Source organism: Sinocyclocheilus rhinocerous, unplaced genomic scaffold (genome assembly GCF_001515625.1).
Source record: "Sinocyclocheilus rhinocerous isolate Xijiao unplaced genomic scaffold, SAMN03320098_v1.1 scaffold100, whole genome shotgun sequence".
Lineage (NCBI taxonomy): Eukaryota > Metazoa > Chordata > Actinopteri > Cypriniformes > Cyprinidae > Sinocyclocheilus > Sinocyclocheilus rhinocerous.
In genome coordinates this window covers 1,076,804-1,101,593 of record NW_015624543.1, presented here as the reverse complement: position 1 = coordinate 1,101,593, position 24,790 = coordinate 1,076,804, and the positions used below count along the sequence as shown (strand labels likewise).

At 36.2% G+C, this 24,790-nt stretch overlaps 1 protein-coding gene across 1 annotated transcript; it reads right to left on the bottom strand.

Moving 5' to 3' along the window:
• Nucleotides 1-128: 128 nt before the first annotated feature.
• On the bottom strand, nucleotides 129-3,141 carry LOC107741821 (COMM domain-containing protein 3-like). The gene is made up of 8 exons (XM_016554604.1): nucleotides 2,911-3,141; nucleotides 2,184-2,295; nucleotides 2,025-2,088; nucleotides 1,900-1,934; nucleotides 1,626-1,686; nucleotides 1,498-1,554; nucleotides 1,345-1,398; nucleotides 129-337 (listed from the first exon to the last, which is right to left on the bottom strand). Exons 1-8 carry the CDS (start codon nucleotides 3,044-3,046, stop codon nucleotides 278-280), a joined length of 579 nt encoding a protein of 192 aa, XP_016410090.1. The 5' UTR covers nucleotides 3,047-3,141; the 3' UTR covers nucleotides 129-277.
• Nucleotides 3,142-24,790: the final 21,649 nt, after the last annotated feature.

The window sequence follows — 24,790 nt, the reverse complement described above, 5'->3', positions numbered from 1 at the left end:
CAGTAAGGGGATCCAGAGGTCAGACACTATTGTCGCATAGTTGTGACAAATGTCGTTTTCATCAGAAACATGCGTTTATCAACAAAGAGAGCTGACTGAGCTTTAAAACATAATTACACAAAGGCAGGTTTACTTATATCAAAGTGATTTTTTTATTGTAAAATTTATGAAAAGAAGCTACAGAATAGTCGATATATGCAAGAAGAAAAAACTTGATGGGGCACTGCGTCCTGAAGGAAAGACACGTTTGGCGCGTTGAAATGTATTGATCCAGGAATCAAGACTGGGTTGCCCTCTCGAGACTTTTTGCTGCGTCCTTCATTTTTCCAACCAAATCCTATACACAGTTGAAACAATCCAGATTATCCACCAGTAAATACGTGCACATGTTAATTCCCACCTTTATTTCACAAAGTCAAATTTCTGTATCTGAGGGAAACAAAATTAAAATTATACTGCAACACTGTTATTGTAATATAGTCTTATATCCAGTTTATGCAGTAGTCTTATGCCAAAGCACTCTTTCATTTAAAGATGGTCAATTGGTTGTCATCGTAAACCTCACAAGCTTTAAGTTTTACACAAACAAGTTAATAACATTATGAATTAACACCCTTAAATGAGAAAACAGCTATTTTTTTTTTAACTCTTTTATTGGATTTAACATAGTCAATCAGTCAACCTTGATCAAATGAAAATACATCGATTTCGTCATAATTTTATTTTTACGCAGTGACATCATGGTTTCAGTCTGCTAAAACTTGTGGGACTATTCAAAAAGTAAGCTACTGAGATATGTTACATGATTTGACCATGATTGAGTGCATGAGAATTTTATGACTATCTTTCAGACAATTCACCTTTGTGTCACCCCTATGACAAACACAGGCATCTGTGTAATGACTAAGATAATAAAATTGCTAAGCAGGCTTTTCCAGAGGAAGAAACCCAAAGTTTACATTTCAATTTCAGCTGTAGCTTAAAACAGAATTAATGAGTTATATCAATTAACGGTCAATAATAATAAAAACTATAGATAACTGTTTAATTATTTATTTCACGTCTCAATTGCGTCTGTATGTATGTTTCTTTAGACCGGACTTCTTGTAAAATGAGGATGCCCATACAAAATGTAACTGTAGGAAGATAAAATAGCCTCTATATGGAGGCTCTGCTGCTTATGAAATAACATGACTCAAACAATAAAACCGTGTATTTTACCCAGGCCTTAAAAAAAAACTCTTAATCAGCGAAGTAAACCATGTCATGTTAAATTGTCTTTAATAATTACTTGAGGATAAAGCAAAATAATGATCATGCAACTTTGTCGTTTTCAATAAATACCTGAAGTTGTTCCATGGTGCAACTAAAATTAATTTCCGAAGAAGCACCAGCCCTCTGCAAAAGTAACCAAAATTTATTCAAAGTGAAGAAAACAACAACAACAATTACTGGACATATAGATATTAGCCTATTTATGTATCTACAATTACATACCTCGGTGTTTAAGGAAATCAGGTATGACGGCTGATTGACTTTATGTACATGACTATTCTGCAGAGAAAAACAATGGTTATGAGATAATGAAGTATTGGAAACACTAACTAATTTATAGAAACAACTACCTTTATACAATACTCAAGACGCCATTCAGCATCCGTTACATGGGGAGGACATGTATCAATGCTGAGGAACATAAAAGATGATAGTAAAAAAAATATATATATATAGCCTATTGCTGCAGATCATACTTAAAGTTACACAGATTTTGATTTTACACTCTGCAAACAGGAAAAAGTCACTAGTGAATTGGTTGTGGTAGGCTATAATTCCATCAAATAAACAGGCTACTTATGTAACAGATGCATTTTACAAAAATCTATACATACAATTTCTCACCTTGATAACAAAGATTCCAATTTTCTTTTGTTTTTCTAATAGAAAAGACATTTTTAATTTATCCTACTGCAATGCAACTGTAATTTCATTCAGAGGAAACGGATCAATGCAAAACATTAGCCTACCTGGAATGAATTATAAAATGTGTCCACTCTCTCATTCAGGAACTTGGCGTCCTCAAGACACGAGCTAAAACAGTACACGACATTTTTAGAATGGAAAAGTAAAATAAAGTGCTAAACAGTTTTATATGATCTTAAAAAGCCCATTTCGGATCATGTTACCTAATTGTTGATTTATCTGCATTCTGCTTAACTCCTTCCAGAATGAAGGTCGTTGCCGCCGTATGACAGTGTTTCAAGGTAGTCTGGTCAATGTGCTTCAATTCTGGGTGACCTGCAAGAGATTAAATTTGCTCTCAAGAGAAGCTTTTGTGTGTGCGTGCGTGACAGAGAGAGAGAGAGAGCGAGAGAGAGAGAGAGACTTACGTGCGTTGTTTTGAACGGAGCAAACTAACAATGCTTTGACAATACAAACGTACAATTATTTGAAACGCCAATTTAGCGCATTACTTACAAAAGGAGAAAAAAAAGAGACAAAACATTAGCGGATAACTAGAGCAGATGAGTTAATAACTACTGTTTTTACTTAGATGAAAGACATACAGGCTACCACATGAAAGCGTTTGGCCATAACCAAGTAAATATTCATGAAACCGTATACACATTTCAGTTCTTAAAAAGGAATGCAGTGGTTACCACACCATAGTAGCTAATTCGGCTAAGCGGAGGGTTCTTTATTGTACACTACACTGTTAGCACAGTATGCAAGCCACAAGCAAGGATGGCGAGCACAGTCTGTCAGCCCTTGCATAGCTTTAGGTGACATATAACATGCGAAGCCTTAGAAAATAACATCAGCAAGAAGACCCAGCGCAGCGCGACTTCCTTCTTGTCTGGAAAGCACCGGAAGTAATGTAGCACAAAGAAAAAAAAATCTCAACCATCTTACCAAGAACGCTTTCGCCTCGAGGGGAGACCAGACTGTCGAATGCGACCTCCGTGAATATCGTAAATGATTTCTGGTCGAACACAGTTGGATCGGCCAGGGTTTGAAGCCCTTTCATCACTGATTCCGACAACTCCATTTTGAACAGACTCGCAAGCCTTGGTCACATGAGCGCGTCAGCTGATCTCAGGACTTGAATTGTCGGAGAATAGAGACACTGATTCACAACGCAAAGGCCTATATACTTGCTGTTTTGCATTATATTATTGACATATAACCAGGATAAAAGCACTCGCATATAAATGGTTGTCAGCGCGACTCTAGCGAGATTCCGCATTTTCAGTACGCTACTGCCTGCTGGTAGATGTTTGTCTGTACATCCGTATTTCTACTGCTGCATAACCTGTCTTTATATTCCAAATTATATTAGAAAGATTCTTGAGCAGGTAGAATTCTTAAATGCCTTAGCGCAGCTTCCTTACTGCTTTTTGATTCAACAAATTAAATACCGCTTTCAGTCACCTCATAATTTGTTAAGCGACATAAGATCTCCTGTAGCTAGGCTATTTGTCCACTTGACACGCTCAATTCTGACGAGCGACGGCAGCTCTGGCTGTTACTCTGTCTCCTTTGGAAGATAAACCTTATAAGTTCCTCTTAAACTACCTTTTTTGTTTTACTACAAAAAATATAACATATTGTTTTACAAAATATAGAAAAATCTATCTACTTTTTAACCATAGTTTCCAAAAGCAATGATGGAAGAACTGAACTTTTGCAAAGCGCAACCTCCTTAAACTTTTTTAAATTACATGGTTTTACAGCTTGTCCCGCTCTTAACCATTTACACCCTTTAAAAAGAAAAAAAAAGTTCTTTATGTCACATGGGTTCTTCGGATTAGTGGTTTCTGCGTTCTTTAAAAAACAAGTAACTCTAACAATTTCTCGTACGACATCCGGTTGTAAATTCTATTTTGGCTCTAAAGGGAACCTTTAATTTGTGTAGTGGTTAATTACAAATCAGCTTTAAAATATTAATTCATATAAATGTTGCACTAAGTTAGTATTCCTATAATATAAGAATATACCCTTAGGTGTTTAGATATATAATAGACAAGTGCAAAATATTTTACTATGTATATAAATACGATTATTTTGTCTCTTTATGTTCAAGATTTCCGAAGCAACGTTCCAATTTGATAAAAAAAAGAAGAAAAGACAAGGTTAGACAAAAGTTTGCAGATGATCTGCTCTCCATAATGTGGAGAGAATCTGTGGTGTTCATCAAATTAGTTGTTTATTATATTTAATCTTTTTTGCCAACAAAAAATACTGAATGAATGATGATGTCCTTATATGTATTTGAATGTTTGTTCTCTTACATTTATTTGTTTGTTTATTTATTTTTTTATTTTTTTATTTCGTTAATTAATTCATTCGTTTAGGCCTACATTAAATATTCATTAAAGTACAACCCCTTAACGAGATAATCTATATAATTTATTATATAAATCATTATTTTTATTTATTTTTATAATTATATATTAATATGAATTTATGTATTATTAATTTATTATTCTATAATTTAGTAATATTACACTTTTAATGTATAATGTTTTATTTTTATTCATATATGTTTGGTCAACCATTTTCTCAAACTGCATGCGATATCAAGACGTTATACAATAAATAATAATCTTACGGGTGTTTTATAATTTTTTTGAAATTAATCTTTTTTAACATCGGATAACATAACATAACATGCATGTACTCGGATAAAAACATTTTATAAACCTTGCTTTGCAACTTTTTGATATTTGAAAAAAGCCTTAAGATTCTTTAAAAAAAAAAATCCTTTGATTTTATGATACGCAAAAGAGTAGGTGGCAGGCTATTTGCGTTATCACCCCGAGGTCAAATGGCTTAGGCTATAGAATTTGCATGATGACCCATATTAACCAGTTTTTTTTTTAGTTAAAGAAGCACAGCAAATGTAGAAGAAAAATAAAACCGTCTTATTAAGGTCATTGCTCTGTTGTCAGAATGGGAGCTTCGAGCACAATTTTAAGGCTAAACTGCAGCCCGAACATAAACTGTCATTATAACATCGTCTGTCTGTCGACCTTGTCATTTCAGAGGAAGTTGCTCACAGCCACTTCACGACAGCAGTTAAACGCTTCCAGTCACTGAAGAATACAACAGGAAAAGTACCAATAAAGCGTTTCTAAAAGAATTTCAAAATGCAATTCAGCTAGCTGAAGATATATATTTGTCGAACCTTCAAACAGAACAACGGCCATTTTGGGTAATGCCCTGACAAGAGACTGTGCAACAAAATGGATGTGACGTGCACTTATTAAGTGTTTCATAGAAACAATTTCAGATACCAAACAACCAGCTGTTAACTATGGGGTTCTTTAGCAGCAAATGTTTAGAAGAAAGTTCATGCTAATTGAGGAAAACTATGTTTAAATTAACCTTTTGCTCCACTGGTGCTTTTTATTAGGGGAGGAGATATTTAATAGCTATTAGCCTATTGTTATGGACTGTTTTTAAAATAACAATTGTATTGCTTCGCCATTTTCTTCACAGCATATAGGCTAGCAAAAGCTTTAGGGTCAATAGAAGAGCATATAGCAAATTATTAAACATATAGCAATGCTTTAGAATTATTATGAGTATGATCCAACTAATATACTCGAGTTGAGAGAAAATTGGCACTATGAACAAGGTAAGTGTAAAAATGTAAAAACGAAAGATAAAATATCCTGAAGTCTGACCAATTTTATTTCGCTTGGTACTGCAGTGTTTCTTTGAAATGAAAAGGCATTGTTCGTTGAGGTTGCATATCTATTTGTTGCTCCTTTTTATTTTAGAAATTTCGTAAATGATAATTAATAGTGTCAAACCACAAATTGAAGTCAACAAATATTTAGTTTAAATGTAAAAATTCGTTAAATCACTGAATTAAATTTATGTTTTAACTACGCTGCTCTCCTATCTGAAATTAAGCTCTTAAGTCTCTCATTTAAAGAGATAAGCAATAATAGTCAACACTATATACGAGATCCTATATAAATAAACAAAAATCGGCTAAACAAAAAAAATAAAAGCCATTTTAATTTTTTTGAAAAAAATTAAATTAAAATTTATTTGTAAAAAAAAAAAATATATATATATATATATTATTTATTTATTTATTTTGCTTTTCAAACATTTCAAACGTTTCGCGTGACAAAGGTGTTGTAATAAAGGAATCATGTGTTAGGCCACGTACATATTCACAGTCAAGATTGATTTTTGACACTTCATCTAACATTTATATAATTTAAAACCAATGAATTAGAGTGTGTTACAACTGCTGCGTTTCTGATAATATACACTTGTATAGTAGCCTATGACAATGTAACTAATCTCGAAGTGGCTTGATTTTAGGTTTCTCTAATTACTAAGAGAATCTATAATTATCATTCAGGGGAAAACAATATTTATAGAATATATGTTAATTGTTTAACAGGAAGATAATGAAGAATAAGAAAAGAGATAATAATAATAAGATAAATAAAAAAATAAAAAAATGAATCCAGGAAGAGGAAGAAAAAACATATCAGAAACAAATACTTTTCAGATAAAAATTAGATTTATGAATACTAAAAAGGTTAATTTAAAAGGAATTTTTACAGTTTGTCTGTCAATGTTGTAAATTTAATTATTTAACTAATATTTACCAAATTAATTCTGTAAAAATAAATAAAACAAACTGCACAACATTTGTTTTGTATGATTTGTATTTTTTGTATTTATTTTTTTATGTCAGAATAGCTGTCAGGACATCTCTCGTGAGAACAAAAGAGTTAATCAACTTCAACAGCATAAAATGACAGGACCGTCGATCATCGGTGTAAAGATAAAGAAAGTTGGCTGCATTGTGAGGTGCGGGAAGACTAATCATTACGTCTCCTTTAAGACACGTGAGAGGGAAGTTTCGTTATTTGTCTTGTTCTTGAAGGAAATCATGTCAGTTCATATGCGACCGTTGGCACTAAACATGAGCATCATGTTATTTTAAATATAAGGATGAAATGAGGACACGTCTAGTTCTTCACAATGTTCTTTGAATCGTCAATGCACATCGCCAGCCCCAGTTGTTTGGTTAATAAAAGTAGGCTAAATACAGAAAATGCATGTGAGGAAACGTTAATTGTTACCTCTGTAATTGTTACCTTTTTCGAGATTAGAACTTTGCTTTCATTTGCACACACAGATGGCTTATTTAAATAAGTGTCATATGATCTTGTCCTCGAAAACGCAATTCCCACGATCCTCAAGTAGCTAGATTTTGTGAAGACTACTGTAAAGTGGTCGAAGACAGATGAACACATCTTGTAGGCGCAACACCGCATTTCGCTATAGCCTCAAATCACAATAACCCTGTTTGCTTTGGCAAAGCGTTTAACTCCGGCTCGTTAGGGCTATTTGTTCACTCACCACTTGCAAAGGCTGAACGTATAATAAAATACACGTTTGCTCACTTCCCACTGATACTACTAATGACTTTGCCCCCTCCATTTTACAAGCCGCTGTGTTGCTTCATCCTGTGACTGTGGGCAGTTTATTAGTGAGGTTTGGGAAATCCTAACGGCTCTTTGTGCCAACCCTTGCTCTAGCTCATTCAGTGTGAGCACAGTGCCAAAAGTTAGTGCCGTGAGTCTCCGCCCTTCCCCTCCAGTCCTACATCTTATTCGTTAAGGAGTAAACAGACCACGAGCTGGGCGAGACTTGTTGCTTCATATCTCCGTATTAAGCCACATCATACCATGTTTTTTCTGCATCCAGAATGTTGCTATGGCTCTAGCAATCAAAAGTCAACATCTTGAAGGCTCAAGTAGCTACATTTCCGGAAACACAAAGAGGCCACCCCTCCTTTAAAGCTCAAAACTGACAGATAATCAGATTTTGTAAATCATTTTGAGTATTGTATATTGCGCATTATATGAGTTCTGCATTCGGCGCATTGTGCCACCACCGTTTTAAACAGCCTCACTGTGTGTGTGTGTGTGTGTGTGTGTGTGTGTGTGTGGAAGTGGTTTCCAGAGAGTGACTCTGCCCCCTATAGGAACTAAAGCCCTCTCTTTTTGTTGTGGACCAAACTTAAAAAACAGTCAGCTACAAACATTTTTTTCCTGCATCCCGAATGATGCTACATGACCTATCGAGCAATCAAAAGACAACCAAATCAAAGTACATTTCATGAAGCACAGGAGGCCACCACTAATTTTAAGCTCAAAACGGACAGATAACCATGACTTCTGTAACGCTGAATTTGAAACGAAGTGCATGCTCTATACAAATACATTTGACTTGATTTAGCGTTGTTGAGCTTTAATAACGTTGATGCTTGAACTAGGCCTATGTGTATGTTTTCGACCATAAATATTTAATTGCAAAATGTTTTGCCCACTATCAATCAAAACAACAGTTTGTCAAGATGAAATGAGTTATGAAATTTGACCAGGCAAAAAAAGTACTTTCTTTCTTAGTACTTGTCAATAAATTGTAAATAGGCTATGTAAACTGTCAAATTAAACTAATCTGATATATATGTGATAGTGGGTTATTCTGACACGATTTTAACATAACCCCTATTTTAATCCTATTTAAGGGACTAAAATTACGTTGTTTCGTTGCATCACGAACACCACGTGCCAAAAATCATAAAGTGCCCCTTTTCGTGCGAATATCACACGTAGGCCGCAGACCCGCGCGCACACAAACATATAGACCGTGATAGAATAAGCGGGGGCGCAGCCGTGGCCGCTTGATGGCAGTGGTGGGATATAGTGTGGGCGTTGAGTCAGAAAAGACGTCGTGTTTTTGACCGTAATGGCCATATAGGCTACTAAGCCAGTGGTGAAGGACAATGACCAAACGGCTGGGCAGTCGAGATCTGAAATATGGTTGAAATTCACAACCAGCGAAGAATGGTGTTGCACAACTTCAAACAGTCCGGTTTGCTACTGTACTGTTACAATTTCTGACAATAACTGTGATCAATTCCATTTATTACCGACATATTGCTAAGTACGCTGCCTCAATGCTTATCTCTTGCTACACTGCTTAGTACTTTGTATTAGCAATGTCGGTTGAATAATTTATTTGGTAGGCTACGTAAACCAAATGTAAAGACTTAAGATGATGTTATGAAGAGTTAATTAATTAAGCATTATTATATATGCTACATTGGCATATTTTAATATAGGCCTACTCATATAACCCAAATTTGAAGTAATTCATATTGCTTTAAACATTTATTTAAACATTTTCATTTTGCATGTTTTCTTCGACCTAATATGCCAGTGTAAATATAGCAATAAAGCTTGCTTGGATTTCCATTACGGCGTTTTATTTTTGTAGAGGCACTATACAATCCACAAACTTTTAAAAGACATGCAGAACTTAAGTCTATTCGAAATGTAAAAAAAAAATCGCATGTGGAAATTCGTCCACATGCACCCCGAATGCTGCTTTGCGGTCTGATTTTTATTTGCTTGTCCTGCGAGCCTGGTTTTACAATGTCGCCGCTGCGATTTTCCTGCGACCAAGTGGGAAAAGCAGCCGCTCAAGCACACCATATTACCCGCTGTTCCTCAGCATTCAGCGGAACGGAAAAATCGGCATCCCTCTTTTTGACACATTTAGAATAGTTCCTGCTCTTCCCTCATACATCCAGGAACTGGCATTGCATGCTCACCAATTCGAGTCACTCTTTTTACAGTGTTATTCCCTCAAGTGATGTAAACATTTTAGCAGCGGTCGCAATCGCAGTTGAACTATAGCCTACTGTATAAAAGACTGCTTAGTTTTTGTATCAGTTGTTGATTTTGCACAGGCTAAAGAGACTTAACAAATCCCGCAGAAGCAATTTTGTTAGATTGACTGTTTTAAACAGCAAAAAACAAGAATCGTTTTATTCCTTTTTAGAAATGCAGAGAGGCATTACACAAAAGGCGTTAGACACTAATTAAATTGTCAGCACTATTCAGGTTGTTCCAAAGATCTTCCGTTCAGTTATAAATTGGTTATGTAACTCCTAGTCCCATTGTTGTAGCTTCATGCCAGTTCTTATGTTTAACTACAGGCCTATAGTCATAGAGTTTTGCCTGTGTTTATAGGTGGTCGTGAAAGGACTTTGTAAAATAGAAATGGGAACATTTTAATGTGGACTCGAATGCTTGACGTCGGCCTACTGTAAATGTGCTCGCACTGATGTTTCGATTGTCAGCTTGGGTTTAAATCATTAAAATTTTAAGGCCCTCAAAACAACAATGCATAAGACCACTGGAAACAAGGTATTCAGCGGAGCTGATATAAATAATCGCTAATACTGATGTTATTGTGGGGTTTCTTTGTCTATCACTCTCTCTTTGCAACACATTCACCACACACACACACACACACACACACACACCAATCAGTGGGTTTTATCATGTTCTCAACAAGTCAAATGAAACTAAAATGACAAAGTTTCCTTTTCTATTGAAGCTCTGAGGGTGATTTCTGTGCCATTTCCCTCTTTACTAATGCGGCACAAATTAAAGCATTTTACAATCAGGCTCACGCGGACCACGAGCTCTCAAATTCCTAGTGCAGGAGGTCCGAGCAGCTCTGAGGCGAGGGATCGGCTTTCATATGCGCGCTTTAACGCAAAACGTTCTCTTTGTTCCCCTCCTCCTGCTTGAAACAAATATCTGTGCAGGAGCTTCTCTTCTAAAAAATGTTAGATGTGTAAACAAACTGTGTGTGTGTGTGTGTGTGTGTGTGTGTATATATATATATACCTTTGTGTGTGTATATATGCTATGTATGTATCAACCTTGTTACAAAAATCTGTTACAAAATTGACAACAAAATTACAACTGAATTACACCAGAATTCCTCCTGAATTACACACAGAGAAATCATAGTCAATATCTATATGATTTCTCTCTACAATTATTTCAACCCCCATCTTACAACACCCATTACCAAAGAGAAAGTGGTGTTGCTGCCCTCCTTTCTTTTCTCTCAGTAGGCCTCTCCAATGCTTCGCCAGGGGACCGGGGTGCTCTGATTGACAGGCCATGCTTTGTGTTTCTATCGGTCTTTAGAAGCACTCTGCTGCAAACAGACAGACGGCCCACTGCATGCATGCCCCCTGACCTGACAACCTCCTGTTAAACAAAACAAGAATGAGCAAGCTACTCATAGCACATAATGCTGCATGTTTGGTTTGTCTTTTGTTTATTTTGTTTTAGCCAAATAGCCTAATGTAGTAATTTCCAGAGCACATCTAGACTTGACTCTTAAAAATTGAAAATAGTTTCAACATAACCTTAACATACAAGAAAATGCTAAATATCACCTATAAAACACTGTATAAATGTTGTGATTATAATATCAGTTAACCTTTCAAAAAAAAAGTAATAGAAAATTGCAATTGAATAAAATGGAAAATTAGATCATGTACAGGCAAATATCTAAAGGAATTATTTTTCTCATATATACAACTAATGGTACAAATACAGGTCAGGCTATAGTGCTGCAGTTTCTAACCCAGAAACGAATTAGTATTATAGCACTTCCAGTTCCATCGTCCATTGGGATTTTTTTTATTATTTTATTCTATTTTTTTATTTATTGAATGGATTTTTCTGTTAAATGCCTGAAAAAGGTTTGTGGCTAACACAAGCTCATATTTTCATGTTTTATTCTACGACATAAAATGCACTGCATGTTTGGTTTGTCTTTTGTTTATTTTGTTTTAGCCAAATAGCCTAATGTAGTAATTTCCAGAGCACATCTAGACTTGACTCTTAAAAATTGAAAATAGTTTTAACATAACCTTAACATACAAGAAAATGCTAAATATCACCTATAAAACACTGTATAAATGTTGTGATTATAATATCAGTTAACCTTTCAAAAAAAAAGTAATAGAAAATTGCAATTGAATAAAATGGAAAATTAGATCATGTACAGGCAAATATCTAAAGGAATTATTTTTCTCATATATACAACTAATGGTACAAATACAGGTCAGGCTATAGTGCTGCAGTTTCTAACCCAGAAACGAGTTAGTATTATAGCACTTCCAGTTCCATCGTCCATTGGGATTTTTTTAATTATTTTATTCTATTTTTTTATTTATTGAATGGATTTTTCTGTTAAATGCCTGAAAAAGGTTTGTGGCTAACACAAGCTCATATTTTCATGTTTTATTCTACGACATAAAATGCATCAGTAATACCCCCTTGTGATTTTTTTATAGCTTTTACTTGAAAAGGCAGTCGATTACAAGTGGCTAAACGGGACTATAGAGGTTGTTGGGGACATTAAACATCATCACGCTGAAACTAATCTTCTCACTAGTTTGCTTCTACAGCCTCATTGTGTTTATAATCCCACTCTTGCAAACAATTTTAACTCAAACCTTTTAGGAATATGTAGTTTAAATAAAGACTGAAAGGGTTGTCAGAAACATAGTGGTGACATTAAAGTCATCTGACTGTGGTGTCATTTACTTATTGCCTATTATTAGCTTTTTACTTCTGGTGATTGTATTTACTTCTGGTGATTGTATTTAGGTGTTCATTTGTGAAGATTATCATGATAAACAAAATGTGTAATAATCAAATTTGTTGATCATAGAGCTTATTTTCTGCAATATTCAAATGCCCATGGAAAAATTCTATTTTAAATAGAATTCCACAAGAATTCTAAATTCTTTCCGTTATGGCAATCAGGGTGATACTAACTTCTAGGAAGGCCTTCAAAAATGCATCATCAATGCAGCACTCTATTTAAAACAAAGATATGAAGCAAATGTTTGAGCATGCACTACATCTACATTTTGTGTAATGGTGCAGCAGTGGTGGAAAGGTTTCCCTGCCTCCCCTTCTCCTCCACTGGACTAATCCTCTGCCGTGCCCTCCATGGGTCACCTGCACCGCCTCAGGTGTCCAGAGCTTCTGTCTGTTTGCTTGAACCCAGTCCACACAATCCGCAAGGTGTCACTTGTATGTCCATGAGCCATACCACACAAATTCAAGCACCGGGGGGGTGTGAGACAGAAGAAAGTGGATGTCATGTTTAAGCGAGAGAGCTCTGAAATGGTCATTAGGCCTGAAATTATCATCATCTGGTTCCACTGGGGATAGAGGAAATCAAACATTCACATACACACATATGAGGCAAATTATGTTCTCTAACCATATTTGCTTCAACACCAAGATTTCAAGCTGCTTTGCAGGGAGGCATTCCATGTTTTGCAGATATGAGCTGATTTTTCCTATTTGTCATTTTCACATGAGTGTATTGTCAGCGGTCTCCGCAAAGGATCGATCTACAGCTTAAATCTCTCACATGTTGGTATTGGACATTTATGTATGTTCATGAATATATATGTGCAAAAGCTCTTAGAGTGTGTTTGTGCATGTTTTTTTTTGGCTAATCATACTCTGTTGCCAGATATTTTCTGTCATGGAGCTGTCACACAATCAGGGATGCCTGTTTTATGATTTTGGTGGATTTTATGTGCGAACTCCAGGAGATCTCTGAAACCTGCTTGCTCTGTGACAAAAGCTGCCCTTTTTATTTCTCAGGTAGTCAAATGCAGCATCCCCTCTGACTCAATATCCTTTGCACTTCAGGTATTGATCCTCTACCCTGTGTGTGTGCATGCATTTCCCTGCCATCCCTTGCTTTTTAGCCGTCTCTCTCTGTCTGTCTGTCAGAGAGCTAGGAGTGATGAAATCTCTCTGTCCCCGTGGCAATAGGCGGCACGTGGATTGAGGCCAGTGCTAGCAGATGCCTGATCTACGATAATGTCCATTGATAGAAAAATCAATGTGGCATTGATTCCCAGCATAGTGTTCAGAGAGTAATGGAAGTGGAAGTAAAAGAAAGAATGGGAGTAAAGGAAAAAGAATAAAAAAAGAGGTGGTGAATGAGTTATCAGGAATATAGTGGAAGGCGAATCTGGTTTTAAAACACTAGAGGAAAAAAAAGAGAGAAATTAATCTGGAATGAGAGAGACTTTAGACTCTTTCTGGCTCAGTAAATTTGCTCCTGGCAGCAACGTGTGCAGAAACCCTATGGATTTAAATGGAGAGAGGCTTTAAATGGAATTTGAAAGGAGGAAGGGTCGAATAAGGAAAAAAATCAATTTCCTCCGAGACTGAATCGCCTAATGATGATCTGGAGAAGTTAAAATTTTTCTCCTAATTGCCTGTTCCCTGAACATGCAGTTCTGTGCGTACGCTACTGGGTCAACAGACCATTTCACTTAATTGGTGGAATATGTTCTGTTATTCAGTTCAGTCTTATTAGAGAAATTGGTTTTGAAGGAAAAACGCTTGTAGAAATCAATATTTACTGCAAACTTTATAAAGGAAAGTTTTAATACCTAATTTTTCAGAATTATTACATGTAATGTCTTTATATTTGCACATTCACTATATATATATTTATATATATATATATATATATCTATATATATATATATATATATATAAAAGTTTCTTTGTCTGTGTGACTGGAAACACAGAAGTTGCTGTGGAGAATAGCAGGATTGCCTGGCATCCTGATCACTATGGCGACGCATGGACAGTCTCCCCGCTGCACACTCGCTCCCTCCCCAATTCTGAAGTGAAAATGGATACCATAGCAACGGCACACACTGTTTACAATTTGTACTCTCACTTCGTCACTGGCTGTTGATGGCTTCAATTTACATGTACATTTTCCACAAGCATAAAAGAAATATAGATATTCGTTAGAGTGAGGAAAGGGTCTTTGTCCTGCACTGGCAATTAAAATTAACAAGTATTATAATTAGAACAACACAGGTACAACAAAATATTCTTGTCCATGTTTTATGAAACCAATGAGTTTATTTTGAGATGCAGAGAGACTTTATTCTAAATACTACTACAAATAATAATAATTTAACACCTTAGATTCCAATTTGAACCACTTTCAGAGTGAAAAAAATATATCTATATCTTACTAAAGTGTTTACTTAATTGTTGATATATACCAACAAATCAAGTATTTTGCCAGATTTTTATTTATTTATTTGTTTGTTTATTTATTTTTATTTTTGCTACTTGCTATTTTACAGAGACAGTCAACCAATATTTTTTTGCCTATTAAGTAAAAAAGATTAAGAGGGAAAAAAATAGTAGGATGCTGGCAGCTCCCTGGACCTCACGCTGGGTACACTGTAGGGAAATGGATCCCTTACCAGGAAATCTATTAAATTATGGCACACCACCGTGCCAGGCTTTGAGCCACTCTCTGTTTTTAAAAATTCCTTATTAGCTGTAATTCAAAAATTACAATCAACATGGCTTGAATATAAAATTGATAATAGTAAGAATAATGATGATAATAATATAAGGGCCAGGCAGGCAGCTGGTATGGGTCTGAATAGTGTTGGCTTCTCGTGCTCCGCTCAGCCTGATGGTTAATCTAGCGCTATGTCCATCGTAGGGTTCTGCCCCAGGGGATATAGAGAGAAGGGTGTGCATGCACAGAGGTTTCAGGAGCGGAGGGGGGAAGGTTAATTTACACATATTAAAGAGGGCAGAATTTCTAATTAAAAAGAGATTGAAGTTGATATATGCCGGTGTGTGCCTGACACACTGTACATTCTGATTGTGATAAGTCCTTGACAGAACAAAGAGGGCGCTCCCTCTCCAGTGACCACAAAGGCAGCCGTAGTCCAGGGCGCACTAACCCCTCATTCCAAATGTCCCTTAAGGTGCTGTTAGTATGGAGGAAATTATCAAACAATTTTAAAGGCAATTTGAGAAATTAAAGGAGTATTCTGAACAAGATCGACAGCAGTCGTGGTATAATGTTGATTACTGCAAAAATTAATTTCCAGTTGTCTCTCCTTTTCCTAAACAAAGGCAAAAATCAGTTACAATAAGGCACTTACAATGGAACTGAATGGGTTAATCGTTAAAATACAGTATAGCCACACAAGACAACAGTTAACAACATGCATGATAACATGATTTTTGCATGAAAATTATCGCTTTTTAACCTTTTCTGTTTAAAGTTACATCCAATTTTACAACTTAGTTACCATCACAATGTAACAATCATAACCATAAAACAACTGTAAAATTGATGATTTAAACAATACTTAATGTAAGCGCTTTTATAAAATTATAGGCTTCACATTTCTGCGTATGAAATTTGTATTGAATTGTTTTTATGGCTTTAAAGAGATTTGAACCTTCTGTCCAGCGGTTTACATATTCATGTATTCACATTAATATTCATATTAATGTCTTATGATTGTTTGCAGATTTAATTAACATTATATAAAAAGGTGGGAAAAGCAGTTTTTAGGTGTACGGATAATTAAAATTTTAGAGAACATGTTTTTATTATTTCATAAACCTGAGTAATATCTTTTATTTTGTTTGAAATGCAGAGCTTTGGAAATTATCCAGTCAAAACAGCCATTTTCTAAGGACCCATTACCACTCTCCAAGGTGATTGTCATTGTAAAGCAGTTATTTAAAATTAACCTCAGTGCTAATCCATGTAAAAATGTAAAAGTAAATTAATTGTCCTACCATGACTGTAACCAGTTAATTGCAGTAGTTTCGAAACAGACTCACTGAACCTAGTTCATTAAAGACAAGAATTTGGCCGGTGTATTTCTTCAAGTCATTTTCTATTACAAGTTATGCAATCAAATCCTAGATGGGCCTTTCACATATTGTGGGGAAAGGCTATTCCAGCCTGGGCCTCATTGTTTCTGAGCTGAAAAGCAGCAGTTCTTTCTCTCAATCCCTCTCCCCGGCCTGACAGTGGCCATTATGTGTCCTATGCTGCAGCTTGATGCAGACAAAGCATAGCAAACACCACTAATTGTGGGTGTTGTGTAGCTGCCAGTGTTTGTACGGCCCCCCTCCCTTAACATTAAGCACAGATTCTTTCCCAGCAAACCTAAAAGCATCCAAACCGTTCACATCCTGAAGGACATAAAACACATTCACATTTTGTTATCTTTTGTCTTGGACTTGATTTGGTCCCTGTCTCTCATGTGTCCAACACCTGTAGTTACAAACTTTGCTATCATGCACAAAACCAATAACAATAAAACATGGCAAGCCAGAAGACACACACAGAACGTCTTAGTCAGCTAATCCTTCAAAACAAGTGTCCTCCACTCTGCAAAATACTGGCCATGTGGCTCAACAAATGTCTAAGAACTAAAAGGCAACCACACTCCTTTTTTTTTTAAATCATAGATTGAGAAAAGATGTGGACTCTGGAGGCTTAAGGGTTTAGATTCTGATCTGTGTGCATGTTTTTATATTTATTTATGCCGTACTGTGGTAAAAACCTGATTTCTTTGCTTCTTTCAAGTCGATGTGCTGTTATAGGCCAGTGAGTTTGTGGGAGGTCTCTGCACTCATAGATTACATTGATAAATGCACACCTGGCATTCGATGACCTCATCCTTTTTATATGTCAGCCTTAGGTTGACCATGTTTTAAATGGAAAATGCTGTGGAATTTACAGGGGTTTTCAATAACAGAGTAGTTGTCACACAAGATATTCCCTGATATATCTGAATAACAAGATTTTTCGACACTGCAAGCTGTGCCTCTTTAGTTATGTTGCAAATATGTGATACCAACTGATCCAAATTCAAAGAGGCAGAATAGAAAAGATAAGAGAATTTTTACTTCAAACAGGTTCCTCTGTTGTCATTTAATCAGGCGCAACGTTTAATATAGTCATGTAACATTAGAAAGTTCTGAGTTTATAATAGTTGAACTGTTTGTTAATACAACCATACCATCTGTAGCCTATTTATGCTTCTCGTAAAAACGCCAGTAAAATGTAGGCTACATCCTCAAAATACATAGCATTGTTTTAAAGGCATAACATTTCACAAGCGGAACACACTGGAGGCATTTAGTCGACCCCATCCTTCACACACACACACACACACACACACACAAACGCACGCGTTTATTTATTTTTTGTCACGGTTGGGATTTTCCATTTACTTCATTAACTAATATGTTTATTCAGTAGTTTATTTAATATGTCCAAACTTATGTACCCAACTCAAGCTAGACGCCATACCTCTTTGTCGATCATCAGATGATCAAAATGTAGGCCTATCTTTTGAAGCGATGGGAGTTTAAGTGAATCCCTCGCAGCCTCGGTTTCATTTCGTGAAAAATTAAATAAGGCGTCTACGCTGAAAATAACGGCATTCAGCGCGACCTGAATATGTCTAACAAATTACTTATAAGTTTATGTATTTGAGTTTTACTTAAATTACATTTTTATGATTTTAATACTGTAATTATTAATTTAATTAATTAAAATAATTTTAATTATAATTCAAAATAGTTTCATTCTTAAAACTAAAGTTTCACTTGTTAATTCTGCCTTTAGACTTTATCGTCTAAAATCAGCATGACCTGGCCCCCCTCTTCCACCCCAGATGCACCTCTGGTTGCTTCTGCACATAGCCTACACAATACACACTTCTTTCGGCGTTCCCTCCAAAATTAGCGTCAGTTGTGCCGATGTTCTTGTTTTTAAATGCACCGAATCTTCCTGCAGCTGGTTCCATGGTAACGCGTCATCTCTATTCTGCATATACTCCGGTAACCAGTATGGTCTTTTTCTGGAGTTACTGGCCACATACAGCGAACGGGCTTGTCTCTCTGGGAGTTAAAGGGTTGAATAATTAATGAAGTCTCCTGAGATTTGCAGTGGCCCAAAGCAGCCTCTGTCCATGACATGCATGTTCACTGCACGGCTTAAAATGAAAGAGCCTGCTTACTCACACACACACACACACACACACACACACATCGCTCCCTCAAGAGAGTGGCTCCGCAGCATAATAGTGACAGTTGATTCTAACTCACATTTCCATAATTAACAAGCTTGAGGCAGGTGAGCCTATCACTGCATGTCTCTCCTGACTCAGAACAAAATGAATAGCTTTTCTTGTATCAAGAAATTATATGCAATTTACTCCTTCTCTGGGACATTATGGGGAATGAGAATAATTTAATGTAGCCTACACCCCCTTCTGACTATTTTATTAATTATGATGGGGGCTGCTCAGATAATGAAGTGATATCTATTTTTACCCCATTAGCCTACATGACGTTTCAACACTACAGTGTCACATTTATCAAGTTGCCTGGAATTATAATGTATCTGTGCTAAAGAGGTTGGTTGTTTTTAAAATGATTTTTCTTTATTTATTTTGTTTTTCTATAGCCTACATATACAAACTTTATTTAAAGTAAGGTTACAACAAAACAAGAATCTTTTGTATTCATCACCTCCTATGTCTATTTTATTTATTTGTTTGTTTGTTTGTTTGACGGGCATGTTATTGTTATTAAATTTACTATACAAACTGTCAACTGTGGTTCAGAACGGTATGTTACTGTAAAATAATAGTGTTTCAATGTTACAAACATTATGGCAAGACATTTTGTTGACTGTATTTACAGATCCTAACTGTAGGCCTTATGTCGTTAAATCGTATTGTCAATATAGCAGCTTATTAAAATCTGCATAAAATGTAGTCTAGTGAAAATATCTCATGTGCACAATGGAAAACCACATAAATCCTCAAAATTGGCCTTTCCAGCAACTGTTGCCTAATAACAACACGAATACAAAGCAAAGACTCACATAAACACAAATCACAATCAACAACACACTAAAATAATGATAGAAAAGGGGAAAAAATGCAACCTCCAACTTCCCCGTAAATTATAGCCTAATTCAAACATACGTCAAAAAACGTATTTACACATTTTTACAGTAAAAGCACAAGTGTCTTTTAAAATAGCATTCATTCACTTTACCATAAATTAACGTGTTTTACTGTAGAATTTTTGCATTCTTTTCCCCTTAAAATTTCTAACAATTCTACAGTGATCTTATAACAGCTCTAACGGCCAGCATAAATAACACAAACATTCATACAGCCTATTATTTGTCTTTTGTAGGCTAATACTTACATAACAAAATGCACGTGTATTTTTTTTAATTAAACCTTACCGATTAAGGTTATATTTTGTCATTATTTTCTACATTTATGGATAATTATCAGTGTATCAGCGTGCGTTTGGAGGCTTTCTAGCGCGCTCGCTGAGCTCCTGTTCCTCGCTGCTGTTCAGCTCCGGCTGCGGCAGTCAGAGGCGGCAGGGAAAATCAGCACACACCGCTGAGAGGCCTGCTGTTACCGAGCACGACCGGAGGAGCACACAGAAAGAGTGTGTGTGAAATACACGTTTGTGTTTATACGCGTTATTTATGGATATGATGGAAAGGTGTTTATGTGCAGCCTCCACAAAATGAAAAAGCAGTATGTGATATTATTGATTAGAACGATTTACTTCCAGTGAGGACATGCTTCCTGTGCCGTATGCTCCTGTGCAGATCCCAGAGACAGGGTGACAGGGCAGATTAATGTCACGCAGGGGCTCAGTCCCCCTCTCTCCCCCCATGCAGAGGTCAGTTCCCTCCGCACTCACGCTGCCTCCGACCGCCTGGAACTAAACCACCGCGGAGATTCAAATGGTCACTTTACAGTACGGATAAAATTATATTTTTATTAATTTATTTTTAGATCTTGCTGTATTTTTTTATGAGAAATACTGCTGTTCTTTCGTTTTATTTAAATGAACAGTCAATTGTTTACGGGAGACGCCATCATTTTAACCAATTGTAAATTAGCTACAGAGGTAAAATCACTTTCATAGAGGGTTAGGGTTTTTTATGTATTTGATTACATGTTAAATAATGCCTGACCAGACTGAGAGGGTTGTAAAACTGTCCAGTGTACACAATGGCAGTGTATAGGCCCATTTATGACAATTTACATTTGAAATCAACACACACATATTCTATATTCTGTTTTTAGTGTTGTTATACTTCATGTTTTTGCTTCATTTCCATTTTTCATGGAAATGTTTCCTATTTGTTTGCATTTATGAATTAAAATACTTAAAATTAGGTGGTAATGGGGTTGTTTATGAAAAGCATAATTAATTTGAACAATTTCCTTACTACAATAAATTCTTGACAAAAAATTCAGATGTCTGTTTTCTATTAATGTTACAGCCCACTCCTATAGTGAAGTAGCTGTAACAGCAGCATTTTTTTTGTACTTCACACAGTACATTTCTAAACTGCTTTTTAACAAACTGCCTTTGTTACAAACACAGCTGGAAAAAAATGTCCCCTCCTCTATTTTTTCTGACATTATTACAAGCCTGTATGACAACAAATAAGTTGGCATGTCTTCTTCAGTATTAATTCTCATCAGTTGCTCTAAACTTCTCAGTGTGTATTTCTTGGTCCCGTCGGTTTAGGGGTTTAGTGGTGGGGGTGGTGCCGTTACTTCGGAAGAAGAATAAGCTTGTCTGCGTATGAAGAAAGATGTGTCTGAGACCCACCGGTGGACCCACACTGGGACCATTATCCAACAGGAGTGAAACCTGTGGGGGTCCATGGCAGGAGCCGTGGGAGGGAGGCAGTGATGAGTTTGGGGGAGGCTCGGGACTGTACCCAGCCCTGCTAATCTCCCTCAATGGCGGGGGAGGACACATACTGTAAGGACGGAGAGGAGGTGGAGAGTGTACGATGGGGCCCCTCGAGCTGGCCGAAGAGCTTGAAACACGGTGAAACACAACTGCACAGGAGGTATTCAGAATGTGAACACAGCCCTGAGCAACTCTAAAGCCTAATAGAAATGATTTACTGGTAATAATAATAAATTAATTGAAAAATATATATTCGTAAATTATTTTTTATCTATAATATTATTATTTATAGTTTTTACAGACACTGAAAGATGTACACTTTATTATTTTTTAAAAATAATTTATGAATCAAAGATTTGATCAAGATTTCTCTCCTCCAAGCTTTGTGATTTAATAGATCACAATTATATTGATACTTTTTGCCCATATTATTATTTTTATTTTTGTCAAACACTAAAACAAGATGTGTAACATTTTTAGTAACACACTACATTTAAAAAAAAATAATAATTTAAGATTTGATCAAGATTTTTCCTTTAAGCTTTCTTAAATAATAAAAAAAAATCAACTGTATCAATACTTTTTTACTTTTTTTTGTATTTTCCTGTCATTTTTTCGGTTTCATTTTTTTTTCTAATATGATTAGTGCTTTTGTTGTTTATTGTTTGAGATCTACCCTGTAAATCAAACAAACAGTAAACCAAATCAGAAAATGAATAAACATGTAAATAATTAATCACGCAAACAAATCTTCTGCTAATAATCCCACCAAATTATTAATGGATGTTTTATTTTTAGCAATATTTAGCCTATTTATTTAAATATAAAATATTTTAAGATTATAAACAATTATTTCAATATAAACAAACAAACAAACAAACAAATATTTTTGTTTAGGCACCCAAATAGACAGAAATGGCCCTTTATTGGCTACCCAGGAGAGCCAGAGCTGGTGTCCCGATAGGCCTCTGGCAGACTGATTGAAACCGTTGATGTTGGACAGGAGTTCAGCTGGAAACAAGGGGGATGGGACTGAAGAGGGGGTGTGTCCAAACTCCCAAGATGTGAATGAATAAACCCGGAGGAGGAGGAGGAGGGGGGTGCAGCTAAGAAGTGGAGAAAGATAGAGCATATAACAAGCAAGAGAGAAAGACAGAGAAAAAAGAGAGAGAGAGAGTAAGTTAGAGAGAAAGCAAGCGGTGGAGAAAAATAGAGAGCAAGTGAGAAAGAAAGCAAGAGGGGGGTGGGGGGGTGGCGGCGGCGGCATGTTTAAACAGCCTGGACGTGATTGGTCTGATAAGGCAGGAGAGAGAAGAGTGTATGTGAGAGGGTGGAGGGGTGGAGGGGGATCAGTCTCTCAATCTGACTGGGAGAGGAAAGTGAGCTATTAATTACTAAAGCAGAAGCAGATGTAACAGAATGGTGCCTGAACAGCTGGAAATCATCAGCATGAACCAAACAGGGAGGAGAAATAAAGGTGGGTGGGGAGAAGAGGGAAAGAAAGAAAGAAAGAAAGAAAGAAAGAAAGAAAAAGAAATGGACAGTGGGATGCATTAGATGTAGATTGTAAAAGCAGTGAGCAGGATATTTGGGTTTGATTTAATAGTAGTAATAAAACAATCATGTGGCTTCGGTGATTCAGAATCATCTGGAAGGATGTTTGATTGGGCTTTTAATCCTATTCAGTTTGTCAGCATAAAAATGGATTAAATGACAACTGGATTTTGATGAAGAACCAAAAAGAAGAATGTGACAGAAATTGTTGTTATTGCTATTATCATTTTTATAAACTGCAATTGTATTTACAATTGTATGCAACTGTACTTTTGCCTATACTTTTTATTTATGCTTTTACGGTTTGTTTGTTTTTTTCCCTGTCATATTTGTCTGTTTTCATTCTTTTCCTAATCTTTTCCTAATGAGTCCTTTTGTTCGATTTGTTGTTGGAGATCTACCCTGTAAATCAAATAAACTACAAGCTAGAAAATCATGCAAAAAAAAAACAAACAAAAAAAAACATTAGAAACATAGAAACATACAAAAAACATGCAAAAAAAAAAACTTTTTTTAAACACTAAACTTTATGTTCCATAGTATGTATCACATAGTTGTCATTCACACACACACACACACACACACATATCATACATTATATAATTAAATTAGTTACAACAACATATATAATAACATTAACATTTAGGTACAGATGAGTACAGGAACAGAAAGAATAGGAACAGCAGCGAACTGAAGCAAAGCAGGGTAAGATTTCTGTTTACAAAAGTCTGCTCCAGTAATTCACCTCAAATATTTGTCTCATCCTCTGAGCAATTATTAGTAAATTAAACGTGAACATAATAAAACCTGTCTCTGCCTCCCCCACATTTTTAAAGACAGGGCGTCTTTAATGGCATAATTAATTAGCAGGCTGGAGCTCAAAACACACATTTTCATTGTGGTCGAATAATATTCCTAAATTTCATTTTGACATGGTCATTCGGGGGTTATAGTTCTGGCGACAATGAGAAAGAAAAGGACCATAAATCAGTCACCTCCCTTTCCAGCAGCTCTGTCAGTTAGCAGCTTTTGTTACCTATACCTGTAAGCTGAATCCATTCCTTACAGGCAGCAGGGGTGAAAATGAATCGTCCCTAAGGATCTTCAGTGGGTTTTTTAAAAATCTGGATCACCCCCTCCAGTGCACCTGGTCGAGAGAGAGTGAGTGACACACAGGCTTTAGCAGCTCTCTGTCCTCGGCCTCCTATTACCCCATCTGCTCTCTGAGCGGGCATTAACACAAAGCCATCACTAACTGGGTGGGAAAGGACTAAATAACTAAATATTTGATTTATCACTGTCGTGCGAATGGAATAAAAATATTATTAGAGGCTTACTTAAGAACTCACGTTTAGGTCATAAAAGAGTTCCTTATTTCATGGGAAAAGCGCGACGGCGCCCCACAAAATGTGACGTTTTACAAATTTCCAAGAATGCTTTCTTCTGATTAAAATTAAGCGAAGATTTTTCAGATGTGTGAATGCTGTCACTGGCCCCATTGTGTGCGTGCCGCTTTTAGGGGTCAGGGGTCAGAGGGTGGTCAGTAGTTTGGACAGCTTGATGAAGCTGAGGGGAGAGAGAGGCCTGCTGTTCCCACAGCAGGAGCGCTCAGAGCTGGGCAGGGACAGTGGGCAGGTCCCTGGGGGCCATGCTGAGAAATGGGTTCCACTCACCAAATAGCAAACACAAGGACAGACTGCAGAAATATGGGGGTTCTTGAGTGTACA

Coding starts and splice junctions, on each gene's coding strand:
- LOC107741821 (XM_016554604.1), bottom strand. CDS start 3,046: ATGGAGTTGTCGGAATCAGTGATGAAAGGGCTTCAAACCCTGGCCGAT. Junction 1,555..1,625: donor GTCTTGAGTATTGTATAAAG/GTAGTTGTTTCT, acceptor TTTTCTCTGCAG/AATAGTCATGTACATAAAGT. Junction 1,399..1,497: donor TGATTTCCTTAAACACCGAG/GTATGTAATTGT, acceptor TTACTTTTGCAG/AGGGCTGGTGCTTCTTCGGA.